The sequence below is a fragment of the Musca autumnalis genome, unplaced genomic scaffold (genome assembly GCF_047663935.1).
Source record: "Musca autumnalis isolate F117 unplaced genomic scaffold, ASM4766393v1 scaffold_4, whole genome shotgun sequence".
Lineage (NCBI taxonomy): Eukaryota > Metazoa > Arthropoda > Insecta > Diptera > Muscidae > Musca > Musca autumnalis.
The window spans coordinates 248271562-248288816 of record NW_027411977.1 but is presented as its reverse complement, the minus strand read 5'-3'; the positions used below and the strand labels follow the sequence as shown (position 1 = coordinate 248288816).

Genomic DNA, 17255 nt, shown 5'->3' with positions numbered 1-17255 from the left:
ATCGATTTTCGCGGATAATGGGAGTAATAAAAAAGTATGCGTTCTTGGAAATATTTATAAATATAAGCAGTTATGAATTAAATTTGGCCGAATGCATTACAATCCCGGATCATAAAGATTTTCAGGTTTAATCGGAGTAAAATGAACAAAAAATTCTGTGTTTTCCTTTCCCGGATAATGGAGGTTTACGGATAATCGATTCCGGATAATAGAGGTTCGACTGTATTTCACTTTGTTTAAGTGCATTATCTTGATTTATTTGACATTGATGAAAATGACAACTTAAATCCACTGCATTTGCTAAACCAAGCATAGTCTAAACGGGGTATTCATTTTTGCGATTTTTGAAGTAAAATATAGCGATTTTACTGTAATACACTGAGAAATGATAACATATAGTACAAAGTATAACATTGCCGTAAAACCACCGCCTTCAAACTATAATCATTCATCTTAGTAGTCTAAGGTTACAAGAAGAAGAATTGGTCGGGCTTTGTGATTCGTGAAATTCGCAAAAAAAACTAAAAATTTTCAACAAAAAATTATTAGTGTCGCTCAACAGTGAAAAATAATGAATAAACAATTCAAATTGTGTCAACTGGTTGTTAAATAATAACGAAAATGATTAAAATTTGATAGATTGAAAACGGCAGTTTTTGCATTTTTTCTTCACTTCAGTCGCTGTCAAAAAGTATTTGACAGAAAAAAATTAAAATACAAGGATATGAAAGAAATGAAAAATAAAACATAAATCAAGACAAAAGGTGAAACACACAATAAATGTCGTCTGTGCAAAACAAACAGGCAAGTTGGCATAAAAAGATATTTAAAAGTCAAAGTAAGTGTTGTGCTAAATGTTAAAATAAAAACAAAAATAATTGTTTAAACAAATTATATTGCAATGACAAAAAGAAGAAGAGAGGAAGAGAAACAAAAAAGAAGAGTGTGTGAACAACATGCAATGTGAGAAACATAATGGAAATGTCAAACACAAAATAAACGAGTTAAACGCGCTTTACAGTGTTGCCAGAGGGAAAAAACTACTGTCACAATAACCAAAGCAATGTAATTTCTTAAATTACAAATCAAAAGCAATACTACAAAAGACGAATGGAATAAAAATTATTTAAATTAAGTGCTTGTAAAATTTATTTAGAATCATGCAAATAACATTTGATTCTAAATTATTGTTCACCGTATTTGTTTTGTCTGTTATTAATGCCCTAACAGCTGAGTATGTCAAAAAAAAAACGAATAAAACAAAATGAGAGCTACAAATAGGAGAGTGATAGTGAGAGCGTGTGAATAGGGAAAAAAGAAAAATCGCAAAGAAAGTGTTGATTACTCTGTAAAAATAAAATGCGCCAATTTACCAATGTTACAAGTATGGATATGAATTAAGTCAGGTGAATCATTAAAAAATACTCCTATAATCGACTAGAAAGAAGACTAGTTCCAAATGATGAAGCAGGTTGAACTGGATTCGGATCGATCTGAAATTTTTACTACAGGTAGGGCTTGCAGTGCTGATCACGCCAATATGTATCATGGGCACGAAGTCCATACTTTCCGAGATATAGGCTCCGAAAGTTCAAAAAATCCCTTGGTTTCGACGATAAGTTTAGTTTAAATCGAAATTTTTTAATATATAGCCGGCCTTTCTACTATGCACAGGAACAAAATTTTCCTTTAAATCGAAATTTTTTATCATAGATCCGAACCAAGTCCGTATATATTCAACTTATGCCCAAATGATTAATTTCGATATACGGAACCGCATTTCTTTGGCATAAATCTCGTTATATCCTATTGGATTATTTTGGCGATTATTTCAAGTGAATCAGATTTCATTCTTAACAATAAACCTGTTTTTCCATAAACAGTGATTACGATCGAGCTGATCTATAACTTTCTTTCAAAATTTCCAAATTTGCAGATTATGCGCTATCAAATGCTTCTACACATCATTGATAAGAACATTGAATATTTTTAAGCAATATATATTTTTTAATTAATGATTTTATACACTCGGACGTCCAGGTAGGTAATCTTTCTGTACAATAAATGCTTTACCTATTGCACTTAGCTAAGGATTTTTCTTTTACAATTTCTTATAATAAAAGTACTCGATATTTTGTAACTGTTTGCTTGTAATATTTTAAAGAATGCAGAGAGTATAGAGTGTACATTGACTTGTTATTTGCAATTATTTTTCAATTTCGAACATTTAGCGTAGTTTCATCAAATACAAATTACTGAATTAATATTATCGTTTTTACAAATTTTGAATGCACTTCCATCTCTCCATCAAATTTGACGTTTAAACGCCTAATTGGAAACAGCCAGAAATCAATGTCGACACAAACACATTGACATCACTGTAGAAAATCGTGTCAAAAAGCAAACAATTCAATTGCAAAACATCATATTTTTTCTTCTCCCTTTGGAAAAAAATCTTTAAAAGAAAAACATAAATTTAATTTGGAAAATGAGCGACAAACTATTTGCAATTTTTAAGACTTAAAATCGAATATTGTTGACGCTGAAGTCACAGTTACATAAAGCGATTTTCGTATTTTATTAATGTAAGATGTACAACGAAATGAAAATGTGCGAAAGTGCGTAAAAATGATGGCTATTTGAGTTGATTTAGTTGAGTGTATGAAAGAAGGACGTACGAAATCACAAAACGAAGACAGTTTCTCGAGACATTGTTTACAGAATCGAATCGATTGAATGAATGAATGCATCCTGACATAGTGCTCCAGACACAATAATGAACCCAAAGTATTTGTTTAAAAAATGAAATATCAAGTGTTTTCGTACTTTTTTGTTTTCTCTTCCACACTCTTCCTTTTTTTCCGCCAGAGCCGTCGTTGCCTTCGTCTCTGTGCTGTGCTAAACACTAATGATTATGTGTGTTGTGTTTATTGTAAGGTTTGGTTTATCTTTGCCTACTTTTTTTCTTGTAGATTATTAACAAAATAGCAAAGCAAAACAAAAGCGCTATAGGATCCGTTCGTTGGCTGGCTCTGTTTTGGAGATAATTATGGAATATGTTTGACAACGCCAGGGCACGACAACCACATTAAACAATTATTTAACAAATTGTCCAAAAAGCGAGAGGGAGGAGAGAGAAAAAATAGATTTTTTGGTTTCCGAATCAGAACAAACAAAAGACACTCTTTTACCAGAAAAGAAGAAAACCAACTATAACAACATCTTACCTCTGCCACAATATTTAAGTGCGGTTTATAAAATCCCAGCCTACAACTATAACAACAACACCAACAAAAGAGAAATATATATTTTTGGAAATTTAAGCAACTCTGAGGTCGTCTGCCTGTCTCTGCCTCCGTTCCTTATTAGTTTTTATATCATTCATTTTGGGGCATTTAATGAAATGCAACAACAACAGCAAGAACATCGTTTGCAACAACAACAACAACAAAGTAAGGATTATTAATGTCAATGGCACTTGAAATGAAAGTAGAATCACAAATAAAAACCTAAGACGACGCATCCTTTAAGAAAACGTAACGAGGCACGGGACAAGGCACAAAATACCAAGAACAACACACAACAAAATCCCAATTTGTGGTTATTACCATTTGTACATTTTTGAACCAGAGTAGTGTTTCTCACGATATTCCCAGCAAAAGCTAAGCCAGAAAACGAGTTCCTTAATGCAAATAAAAGCAGCAGAAGAAGAAGAAAAAACAAGTCGATATCAATGCTTAAATTGATTTGTAACGAAAGTCATCACTGGCACAATGCAAAGTTTGGATTCATCATGTCAAGAAGCTGATGTAAGTATAACAGCTGATCTGTAATAGATTTCCCAACTTAAATAATATTTTCTTTTGCAGTTCATAATAAATGACACTTTGAATAAGCTTAATTCTGCCAATGCGAATTCGGTATCTTTAGGTGGGTCGAGTGGTTCAAACACAGCTATACTTAGACAACAACATCATCATCATACGCAGCAGTCGCAACAAATTATTTACCAACATCTGCCATCATCATCGTCTTCAACGCAGCATCAGCAGCTGAAATATCAACAATACCAGCAGTTGCAGAATGCACTACAAGGCACGACTTCGTCGTCTGGACAGTTGCAGCAACAGCTGCAACATGTGTTGTCCAGTTCTCAACAACAACAGCAGCAACTGTCTCCACCACAACCACCTACACCGCCGTCCCTTGTGTCGTCTTCGGCGACATATAGTGTCACATTTCCCACAAAGTCGTCGCTCATAGACAACAGTTTGTTGCATAATATCTCACAAATACCCAGTCAACCTCCGTTGTGTATATTCGATGACGATGAACCGACACCTTCCGAACAACCTCCTGCCGAACTATTGGCACCTTCGGCCACGGCATCCGCTTCAACGACATCGTCAGCAGCAACATTAAACTCGTCACTTAATTATGACGGTTTAGGATTATTGAGCCATGGTCCAGCTTCAAATTCCAACAGCAGCCATGGCAGTGCCACTGTACACCACATACCTATGGCGGCACCGTCGCCGTCTGTATCTGCGTCTACAGCATATTCGAATTTCAATTCGATCACTTCACCATCGCCTGTAGTTCCGGATTTATTGTTGTCTACACCACCAGGTGTAAATTCTTCTTCACAATCCGTCAACAACAATAATAGCAGCAATCATAACAATAATACAAACAAAAAGGCTGAAAAACGTCCTTCCTCCTCATCCTCCTCAGCATCCATGTCGACGTCAAACCACCACCATCATCATCAGCAGCAAACGCATCATCATCACTACCAACAACAGCATCCCTCTCAGAATCACCTTTCCACACACAACTCCCATCTGTTAAATTCGTCGTCGTTGTCGACATCATCATCATCAGCAACGTCTGGGGCAACTGCATCGCCTACCTCATCGCCAAGTAAAAGGCAAAAAATTAAAGACTCTTCAACAAAAAGCTCTCATTCTCCGTCGTTACCACGATCAACATCAACTTCCAATAGCTCAGGTTCTTTATCGGCTGGTGGTGGTACCAGCTATACGTCCACATCTTCCTCATCAAGTGGTTCCAAACGAGAATCTTCATCTCAAAATTCTTCAAGCTCGTCGTCGTCAACACACAAGTTCTTTAATATACACGAACGTATTAAAGATCACTATTTCCAGTTATTGGCCAATGATTTGAGTTTATTTGCCGAAACAGGGGTAAGTTGGAAGTTATTTTAAGGCAGCATATCAAGCTTCCAATGTTTGAATTTAGAAGATATTTTATATCTCGAAATTATATGTATATAGAAAAATAATTATTTTTATTTATTTGTCTTTCCAGCTCAAACAAAGGACTCGATCCTTTGTGTTAGAACGTGTCGTTGAGTGTGAGAGGCTCAATACTATTGTGGTTAATTTATATCCCGGCAACAAGGGATATGCATTGGCTTTACACTATGATGACCGTCAAGTGTTACCACCTGATGCAGAAGGCGGTGTTGCATCAGCTAACGAATATTTGTCACCATCATTTCCATCATCGTCGTCGTCATCATCTTCTATGAAAATTGTTTCTAGTCGGAATACAAACATCACTCTGAATAGCAGCAGTGGTAGCAGCAGCAGTAGTAAATTGCATCCTTGTCCTGTACCACCAGATTTGAAAAGGTCGCAGCATTCGGATCATTTGTTGGCCAGCGAAATGTCCTCAGCAGATGCGGCTGCAAACTTTGAATACTCTTTAGTTGAAGTTTTACGTTGGCCCTACGAAAATGACCAGCTATTGCAATGCATTGATCGAGAAATTCTGCCCGACTTTTTAATGGATATGCTCGCGGCAACCACAATCACTTTACAAGCCCCCCAGGAAGATAGTACAGGAATACCGCGCATCTATGCCAAACCCAATGTTTTCTACGCCGGTTGTGTGGTGGCACAAATTCGCGACTTTCGACAAACGTTTGCCACCTCAACAAATATCTGTGATACAAGACATGTGCTGTTACGACCCACCAATGCAACATTGTTCGCTGATGTCCAGCATGTCGCGACAACGTTAAATCAAACAACCTCCGTTTGTGCTCCAGAAGATAAGATAGCCCTGGAGAGTCAACTGGTACTGGCTACAGCAGAACCGCTCTGCTTGGATCCCGACCCGAGTATAGGTCGTCATGCCATTAACTCACAGCATGAACGCCAATTGTTCAATACCCACGAAATGAGACGACAAATGAAGAAATATACTCAGATTTCTATAAATCGCAAGAGAAAATTGGATCAGTTTACTCACCATTACGGTCTTGAACTGTGCGACTATCTTACAAGGCTAAGGTCGAGACCTAGGTCAGGACTAATAGCCGCAAATGCAACCTCGGCAGCGGCAGCCAGTGGATCAGGTAATCCATTGGTAAGTGCCACTATGCTGACTTCGTTTGCATCAAAGGTTCCGAAACGTCCCAAGGATGTTATGCGTACGATACGACCGCCTCGCCTCGACTATCCAGCCAATCTGAAGGTGCCCGATCAAATGATGAACATCGACAAATATGCGAAGACTAACGAGAGGCCGAGGGAAACCACTGATTGTCAACCTCAACTTATCGAGGAGTATATATTGGAGACGGAGCGTGATGATAACGAAGGACGGCGTGTTGTTTATCATATAAAGCTGTCGATATTTCAAAGGCCATCAAATTCAGAGTACCTGGGAGAATTGTATGTGGATCGTGATTACCGGGAGGGTATACGGAATGGTGAATCCTGTCGCTTTCCTTTGGGAACACGAGTGCATGCGAATCGTTATATTCAACAATTTACGGAGATATTTACGGAGGAGGGTCGCAAAGCTGTAAAGATTACCCACTTGGTTCCAGGTCATGTGCCGAAGGTCACCCATACTGGTATAACACCGGAACAGAGGCAGGCTTTATTACTGCAGCAGCAACAACAATTACAGTTGCAGCAACAGCAAAGGCAAGCCGCATTACTGGCGGCTCAGCAACAGCAGCAGCAACAACAGCAACAGCAATCAATTCAGCAGCAGCAACAAGTCTTATCGCAACAGCATTTGGTAGTCGTCGGTCCCAATGGTCAGCAACAACACATCATACCAGCCACTGTACAACATGTTACCAACAGCGCATCACAGCAACAGCAAACAGTGCAACATGTTCCCAAGAATATCAATATTGTCAATGTGACTGGCAACAATACTGCCGCAGCGGTAACACACGTTTTGAGGCAGCAACATCAACAACAACAGCAGCAACAACAACAAGTGTCTACCACTCAATTTATTGATGCCAATGGTGCAACGGTTCAACTTCAACATGCCACTCTCACTGCCTCCGGTTCCAACACCAATTCTACAAATAACGCAGGCACAAACACCATTTCCAGTGTTGGTGGCCCCCACCATATACAACTGCAACAAATAACAACTGCAACTGGGGCAGGTGGTCAGGCTCTGGGCGGCAACGTTTCTACAGGTGGTCCCTCAACAACAACAACCCATCAATTGAGTTTGAGCAATGGATCTTTGGTATTGGTACAACAACATCCAGCTTCCAATGCCCAAACTGTACACCAGCAGACAACGACGCATCAGGCTCTACAGCATGCCGGCATAACTATACAACCAGCTAATGCATCTCATCAACAGGTTCAAGGTCAACAGAAGACTCAAGTGATTACCACATCGCAATTGAATTCCCTGACGTCTGCCAACAATTCGGCCTTAAGAACCCAGCTGAGTTCTAATGTGCCAATATTGGTGAGTTTCAATTGGACACTCTAATAGAGTAACGTAATATTTTTTGTCTTCCCTTCCCTATTTATTTACAGCAAGCCCAGTTGAAGGCAGCACCTATAGTGACTGCCACAAATCAGCAACAACAACAATTATTACATAAACAACAAAACACTGCCAATAGTTCGACTAATACCACAAGTGTGGGGGGAACTGGAAATACAACTACGACCCTGCATGCCAATCCTGCAATAAATGCGATTGTCACAAGTATTATGAACAGCGCTAATCAGTGGCAGCAACAACACCAGCAGCAACAGCAACAACATCAAAACAGTAAGTTTTGCAAGCAAAATAGAGTCGGTTGACATGTGTATTTGACAGATCAAATGTCATACATTGACGGTTCATCTGTGTATTTATCTCTATTAATCTGCCCTTTTTTATTTGCAGCATCAAATTCAAACACTTCCACAACTGCAACAACATTGAAGAGCTCTAGTAATGCTTCCATATTGAGTTTATTGAACAGTGCACCGGCAGCTATGACCAGTACGCCTGTTGCGAGTGGTACATTTACTACAACAAGTGGGCAGCCTTCACAACAACAACAACAGCAACAACACACAGTTACGTTAGTGCCACACACTTCCACCACCAGTCACCAGCAACAACAGCAGCAGCAACAAGCACAGGCTCAACAGCAGCAACAACAAACAACGACGGTAGTCACAACTGATAATTTTGTACAAGCTACCCAACCCCAACCACCTCCTCCGTCAGTGCCAAGCCAGACACAACGTAAACAAAATGAAGTCTTACAGAACCTGCTAAATCCTGGTCGAAAAATTAACATCGTAAGTAGCGGAGGAGGAGGCGTTGGTGGCGGTACAACAACATTTCGTACAAACGCGGCTGGTAATATAATTGCGGTGAATCTCAATCAACCAACCAATCAGCACCATAGCCACCATCAACAGCAGCAAACGTCGCAACAGATCCACACTGAGCATGTTGTGCAGACACAACAGCATCAGCAGCAGCAACCAACCACCGTGCGTGTATCAATGTCGGCATTGGCGTCTCAGTTGGCATCTCCTCCCGCCATAATGACTAACAGTACAAATTTCGGTGGCTATACCTTAAGCACTGTAACTGGCAGTGGTAACAGTGGCGGCGGGAGCATAAAAATACTCAATAGCGGTATACAACAACAACGGGTTTTGGCTAACGCTTTGCGTAGAGATTCAACAAACAGTGTATCGCAGGGTCCGCCAAATGCCATTGTTGTCGGTATGGCTGCGCCTTCGCCAGGCTCCGATTCGAATGCTTCAAATGCAAGCGGTTTTGCGATACCCCAGTCAACATCGACAAGTGGTGGAGGTGGCAGTAGTAGCAATACTACAACATTAAATGCATTATTAGCGAATGCAACGCCGTCTCCCTCTGGCTCAGATCACTCGCAATCTTCCCAAAACCAAAATCAGAGCCTACTAGAGAGACTAAACAGTGGTGGTGTAACGGCAGGAGCTGCTTTGCCTAACATGTCACCGCAACAGCATGGTCACCCAACACCACAACAGCAGTATATAACTAAAAGTCTAGTACAATCCCCCGCCAATTCTTCCATACATTCGCCTATGTCTAGTCCACATCCACAGCCTTCTCCGTCGCCTCATTTGCCTCCGCCACCTCCCACTCAACAGCCACAAGCACCCCAACAACAGCAGCAACAACAACAACAAAATCAACAACAAACCCAAACCATCAACCTGCAAGGAATAAACTTCTCCACTCTCCAGGGTGCAATGGCCAACTTTCCCGGTCTGCAAAATGTTCAAGTTCAAATTCCAGGTTTTAATCAACCAATATCACTTCAACTAACTGGAGGAAGTATACAAGCCGTACAACAACCCGCTCAGTCTAATAATTCCGTGTCAGTAGTAGCCACCAGCGTCAGTTCAGCCTCAAATCAACAGAGCAACAATAACAACAACAGCAGTGCTGTTGTAGCCACCCAAAATTCCAATACTAGTCAACAACAGCAACAATCCCATTCACAGCAAAGGAGTCTATTGGTGTCGGTACCAGTGAGCTCGGCAACAAATCAACAACAACAAACTACCCAACATACGATCACCCTGCAGCCTCAACAATTACACCAGCAGCATGGATCGACGGCCACCGGTACAATAGTGAATCTGCAAACCGGTACCGTTGCTACAGCGTCGGGTGGTACACAAACGGTTGTGTTGACAAATAATTCTGGTGCTGGCGGTGGTGTAGTGTGTAACACAACGAATTCATCGGGAGGTGCCAATGCCGGTGGAAATTCTGGAAATACAGGCACAACAATGTTAACATTACCAATTGGTAAGTTTCTAGGAGAAATATTTATATAACACTGCTGATATTTGTGTGTGTGTGTTCCAAATGTATCTCTGAAAAATTGCAATATATTAAAAATTTTGAAAATTGCGATTTTTCAACATAATTTATACAAAGAGAGTGCATTTTAGATCACACAAACACAGTTACAATTCTAGATGTAGTTTAAAGCAGTATTAGTTGAAAACATATTACAAACTGAAAATTTATGTTTTTTTTGCAAAAAGAACATTTTACAAAGAGTGAAAAATAGATTTGGCCGCTAGCAGAATGTACTTGATTTTCAGTTTTAATATACCTACATAATTTAGGATGAAAATAAAGTTTTTGAACTTTTATTTACTTTTGATTTTGTATTTTTTGTTTCCTTTATTTTTTTGATGAATTGATGATGGAAATTCTTTTATTGAAAAACACTTTTATTGACACAAAATGCAAAAATAAACACAACAAATGATTTTTCTTTTTTACATTTTTTGTTCCTTCCCCCCGTATCCTTGCCCCACCATTTCCCAAAACCATAATCCCAACTTCCAAACATTGCCAAACAATAATCCCAAATGCCTTCTTCATAACCATCATTGTTATCATCATAACCATCGAAAACACAACAAACCATTCATTCATTGTTCACCAACCAAAACCATATTTCATTTTCCAACAACAACTGCATTTGTGTTGAATATTCAATTAAAAACAAACAATAAACAATCTAAATCAACCAGTTTAAAGATGACCCCCGAAAAGAGAACATATCCTTTTTACACGCTCCTTTCGAACATTTCTTTTTGGAATATATTTAGTTTTTCTTGTAATGCACCTACCTCTCCCTCCTCTTGTACTGTAAATAACTATAAAATGGACATTTAGTTTCATTACAACTAACCAAAGAACAAAACAGACCAAAAAAACAAACGCCAGTGTTGTTTTTAGAAACCAATCGATTCTACAAATCATGTTACCAAAATCAATCGTTCAGTCAAACAAAAACCAAAACCCGCAAATTCCCCTTTTATTACAGCCCAACTGGTAGGAGCTGGTGTACAGAAACTAAATCCATCAGCGCTGAGATCGTCTAGTGCAGCAGTGTCTGGAACTGGAGTAACAACATCGAATTCTGCTACGGCAGCGGGAGGCAGTATTATTGTCCAGCAACAACCCACCCAAGGTCAACAGCAAAGTGTTGTCAATCATCAGGGCCAGCAGGCGACCATTACTGTCAGCAGTACGGGTGGTGGTAATCAAACAAATCAGGCCATCCAGCTTGTGGGTACGATACAACAAGGTGGACGTAATATACAAGTGATGGGACCGAAACAGCTGACTGGTAGCCGCCAAATAATAACACAACGGCAAATCGGTGGATCCACTTTAAAAATAGCAGCAGCAAATCCGATTAATGGTAAGTAGTTTCTAACTTCAAATTCCAAATTTATTTCCCTTATCATTTTGTAAGCAAATCCGAATTAGAATCAAGTTGCAAGTGCAATAGTTTTTTATTATATATATATATATATATTATAGTTTAGGTCAAAAGACGCGTAGCTGTCGTGGTCCATTGTATTCATCCTAATAGAATGCCGAAATAGGAACTTATAGCAAATATACAGTGTTGCGCATATCAAAAGCAACAAATCCAGGATTTTGCATTATTTAAATTTTTGGATCGGTTACAATTTTTTAAAATGTAATATTTTGTGCCCAGTTGTTCTTTGTTATGTACAGAAGGCTTTCAACAAGTTGTTTCTGTACTTTGTTGTTGGATGGGATAACAACAACAACAATATTGACTGATCCTCGAGAATGGGAAATGCAAAACAAAAGCAACAATAGAATATTATAAAAATTTTATTGTAGTCGGTGTTAATTATCTGTACTTTTGACTTAAATTTGTCTTTTGGAGCATTGCTGTGTAATTTTAGAAAGAATTTGCATTTGTTATCCTAACAGGGTTGCCACTTTCTACCACTTTTCCCAGGGTATGGGGAAATATCAAAATACCCTCAAATTAAAAATTTTTCCCTCATATATAAATTAAAATTTTAAAATGTTCATTCAGAAAGTGGATTAAAATCAACCATTCTTATGTTTGCCGTGTAATAAAAACGTTAAACAAACGAATATTGGTAAACACAATATATCCTGTTGTAAACCCCTTGAGGCCATCGGCACAATGTGGCTAAAAACGTTGGGGAAACTTCAAAAATAATGCGAATAGGAACTTCCAAGAATTAGTTGGGTATCTTATTTACGATATATGGGCCAGGGTACTTCGCAGAAGAAGTTTTGAAAACAATTTGAAAAGTTATACACTGGCCAAAAAACCATTGTCATACCCAAAGGGAAGACAATTTGGGAAACACTGGTAGAAAATGCAATATTTTATATGGTTTAAACGTACAATATGATTTTTTTATTTAATTCTTAATAAATTATACTTTAATATAAGATTTAATAACAAAAAATATAAAAAACTTGAATTATTCAGCCATATTATGACATTTTACCCATTGTTGGTTGAAACAATGGGTTCTTGACCGTTGTGTAGTTTGAGTTGGGGGCTGTGTAGCTTTTCAAATCGTTTTCAAAACTTCTTTTGCGAAGTACTCTGGGCCATATATCGGAAATAAGAGCCCCAACTAATTCTTGGAAGTTCCTATTCGCATTATTTTTGAAGTTTCCCCGACGTTTTTAGCCACAATGTGCCGATGCCCTCAGGGGGTTTACAACAGGATGTATTGTGTTTACCTATACTCGGTTGTTTAACGTTTTTATTACACGGCAAACATAAGAATGGTTGATTTTAATCCAATTTCCTTATGAACATTTTAAAATTTTAATTTTTATATGAGGGAAAAATTTTTAATTTGAGGGTATTTTGATATTTCCCCATACCCTAGGAAAAGTGGTAGAAAGTGGCAACCCTGTTAGGATAACAAATGCAAATTCTTTCTAAAATTACACAGCCACACTCCAAAAGACAAATTTAAGTCAAAAGTACAGTTAATTAACACCGACTACAATAAAATTTTTATAATAATCTATTGTTGCTTTTGTTTTGCATTTCCCATTCTCGGTGATCAGTCAATATTGTTGTTGTTGTGATTACATCCAACTACAAAGTACAGAAACAACTTGCTGAAAACTCTCTGTACATAACAAAGAATAACTGGGCACAAAATATTACATCTGAAAAAATTGTAACCGATCCAAAAATTTAAATAATGCAAAATCCTGGATTTTTTGCTTTTGATATGCGCAACACTGTATGTATATTGTGGACAAAAGGAAGATATAATTGAGATTTTAAGACTGATTTTAAAAGATATAGAAGCTTTTAGGTGTTGGGAAGTGCGAGTTTGCCATGTAGTTCTTTCTCGCTGCTTGCCAAGAAGAAGCAGATTTGTGGCTCGGTTTGGCAAAAGGTTGTCAGAGATTGGATAGTGTATTTACCCATGATTCGCCCTATCCTGAACATTGGACAGCGACAGAGAGTGCTCGATTGTCCCTGTTTCGTCTTTATCTTCGCATCTCTTTCGCATTTGCAGAACATTGATATTATTCTGCAGTAATCCGAGATTATTGTCACCGTTAGTTTCAGGTTGGATTTCTTCATGCAAATCAGTGATGTAGTTCTTCTCTAGGAGTCGATTGGACAGATTGGCTTGGATTACTTACAGCTAGGATCATTATGCCAGATCTGGATGACCTTATCCGCAAGTCATATCAAAATGGGACTAAAGAAAATGTTGATGCTGTGAAAATTCTCTACAAGACTGGATGATTTATTTTTTCCTAGGTTGTTCCATTTTCAAGATATACAAGTTTTATTTGGGAAATTGCAGTAATGACATTGTTTTATAAGGAGGCGAAACAGTCAGTGCATTGTCTCAATTTGAACTTCTATAACTCAAAAACGGTGAAACCTACGAAAGTATCATAAAGGCCAATCTTGTGGAGAATTTTCACAGCTACAACATTTTCTTTAGGCCCATTTACATAGGACTCGCGGTTACCAAGCAAATGCGTGAAAAACTAAAGAACCCCTAAAAATGTGAACTTAATACGCGATATATTTGAAAATCCCTCCGGCGATTTTTTTTGTTTCTTGATATTTCTCATCTATGAGCATTGTAGTTTCAGAATCTGCAAAAACTTCCCAGGTGTAAGCACCTTCCATTTAAAATTAGTTAAGGCGCACCGTGCTACTCTTTGTTCTAGCTGCCGCAGGAAATGGTACAAGAGTGGCTTGATTGAGTTGTCAACTTCAACTTCAATCCGATCCCCAACGCGCCAGTTCATGCGATATTTCATTTCCCTCGGTGTTGTAATGACCCGGGACCCAACACAAAGTAACGACTGATTTTAGTCCCTCCAAGGCGTTCTTGCACTCCAAAACCAGCGCAGTTTGATAGTGTGGGATATGAGTGATTAAAAGGCCTGTTGACTGTCTACGTAGTTTCCTGTTCAACTATGTCCGTTTTCATGTTACTTATCAGTTCTGCAGGTTTTAATTTTTGGATTGCAAAAATCTCGTTCAACCTGTATGAGAGCTGTATGTTGAGTAGACGCTTGCTCCTGTTCCCGCTTCCACCTTTGAGCCATCGGTATATACCTCTATACCGAGTAGATGTGGGTAGTTGTGGGTCCTGGCCTCCCTTTGGAGTAAGTGCACATTAAATTGGTCGAAGTGCAGTTGTGGTGATACATAATTAATCACTGATTACCCCCTATCCCAGAGGTTGTCCCGATCTTCGTAGTATTGCAGCGTGACCATATTCGAAACTGTGTCATGAATTTATTTCCTTGAGTCGGAGTGACTGCCAGTTCCTGCACTACAAAATTTAATGGATGTATTGTATTAGTATTGCTGTCCCTCTTTGGTGGACGTTGTTTAGCTTATGAGGATATGATGTCTTCCATTGTACCATAAGTAAGAATTGCTATTGTCAATGGAATTCTTGCGTGAATATAGGGCTATTAGGCCTCTCCCGGCACGTCATTCCAACTTCCATTTCCACGTTAATTGGTGGTCCAGAATAATGCTGAGGTACTCAGGGTCTAAAGAGATCTCCAGGGCGAACCCATCAAGCACTGGTAGGGTAAATGATTTGACTTTCCACTTGTTCGTAAACAGAACCAACTCTGCGGTTGATGGTTTGGATCACTCCAAGGCTATTTTTGTATGCCCTTTTTCAGATGTAATTCGAATTATTTTGGTTGAATTTTGAGAATAATTTTTGTAATTCGTAAGATTTCATTTGTAGTTCAAAAATTCCATTTGTAATTCGAATTATTTCATTTGAAATTAGAATTATTCCGTTTGTAATTCGAATTATTCCATTTGTATTTCGAATTATTTCATTTGAAATTAGAATTATTCCGATTGTATTTCGAATTATTTCATTTGTAATTCGAATTTTTCCATTTGTAATTGGAAATTCGAAACAAAAAAAATATCAAATTCTTTAGGCATTTCGTTTATCACTACACCATTTTCACATGTAATTCGAAGAATTTCAGTTGTAATTTGATTATTTCATTTGAAATTCGAAAAATTTCACTTGTAAATTGAGAATTCCAATTGAATTTCGAATTATTTCATTTGTAATTTGAGAATTCCATTTGAAATTCGAATTAATTCATTTGTAATTCGAATTATTTCATTTGAAATTCGCATTTTTCCATTTGTAATTTGAATTGTACTATTTGTAAATCAAAGTTGTTCATTTGGAATTTCAAATGAAAAAATTCAAATTACAAATGGAAAAGTACGAATTACAAATGAAATAATTCGAATTACAAATGGAAAACTTCGAATTACAAATGAAATAATTCGAATTACAAATGAAAAAATTCAAATTACAAATGAAATAATTCGAATTGTAAATGAAATTCTCAAATTACAAATGAAATAATTCGAAATTCAATTGGAATTCTCAAATTACAAATGAAATGTTTCGAATTACAACTGAAATTATTCGAATTACATGTGAAAATGGTGTAGAAGCCACAGCATAGGTTTTATAGTCACTTGTGATGTGTCGCTGCTGACAGATTTCCGAATCGAACTGTAACAAATGATTGAGTTTATTATCCTTTTGGTGAGCATTACGTCCTTACACGTAAGAAACTAGTCATAGGATCAGGATCAGGTTGAGTAATCCAATAATGGCAAAATAGAGATAGTTACAAAGTTCATGAGTCTAAATTTGCATCAAATGCCTATATCCTTTTCGTTTAAATTCGGTATTTTCTTTTCTTATAATTTTGATATTTTTTTTGTTGTTTTCGGTTTTATAGCCACTTCTAATACAAATATTACCTCATCAGCCAATCTAACTGCCACGCCCATTGTAATGTCGACACAAAAATTGCAATTGAAGACCATCAAAGCCACTGCTGCGTCACAGCAACAAAGTCAACAACAGCAGTCACATCAACGTATTCTCAATCAAATCACGGCCACCTCGCAGACAAATTCGCAGGGAACACAGCAACAGCATCAAACACAGACGGTTATTATTGGACAAACTACCGCTCAAGCAACAACAGTGCAGCAGCAACAGAGTTCCCAAGCACAAGGACAGCAACAACAACAGCAGCAGCAGCAACACATACAAATATCGGCAAGAGCGGGTAGTAATTTAACACAACGTGCCATTACAGCCTTTGTGGCTAAACAACAACAGCAGCAACAACAAGCAGCTGCAGCCGCTGTGGCAGCAGCAAATCGAAGACGTTCTGCAACTGATGTAAATAAATAAATCCTAACAAAACACCTACAGTATCCTCCTCTCCCCTAAGCATTTTAAATGTATTCAAACAAACAAAAAACTAAAAGAAACGAAATTCTTGAACTGGAAAACGCAACACCACAAGGATAATGAATGGTAATGTTAAGACTTCTTTTATTTTAAAGAAATTGTTGGTTAAATGATAGTCAATAAGAGCGATTGGCACCGATTATCAACACAACAGCTTTAAAACAACAACTTAAACTTCAAATGTGCAAAACTTTAGTTTCTGTACTATGTTTAGGTTTATTTAAATATGGAATTCGTTTAACACTACTTCTCGTAACAGGTGGTGAGCTATAACCAATCCCTAAGGTGATTGTTGTTTGCAGA

At 37.9% G+C, this 17255-nt stretch overlaps 1 protein-coding gene across 7 annotated transcripts; it reads left to right on the top strand.

The window, feature by feature from the left end:
• The first annotated feature begins 440 nt into the window (after positions 1-440).
• Positions 441-16972, top strand: Spt20 (transcription factor Spt20 homolog). 7 transcript variants are annotated; one of them, XR_012412178.1, is made up of 8 exons: positions 441-838; positions 2973-3809; positions 3870-5207; positions 5332-7761; positions 7833-8073; positions 8191-10110; positions 10851-11527; positions 16459-16972. XR_012412178.1 is itself a non-coding variant. In XM_073980090.1 (8 exons), the coding sequence occupies exons 2-8, from the start codon at positions 3774-3776 to the stop codon at positions 16890-16892; spliced, it is 6780 nt and encodes a 2259-aa protein (XP_073836191.1). In that variant the 5' UTR covers positions 441-838; positions 2973-3773; the 3' UTR covers positions 16893-16972. The 7 variants fall into 7 exon arrangements, 4 of the variants coding, with proteins under 4 accessions (XP_073836191.1, XP_073836188.1, XP_073836189.1 ...); XR_012412176.1 differs by having other exon boundaries at positions 16429-16972; XM_073980090.1 differs by having other exon boundaries at positions 11147-11527.
• The last annotated feature ends 283 nt before the right edge of the window (positions 16973-17255 follow it).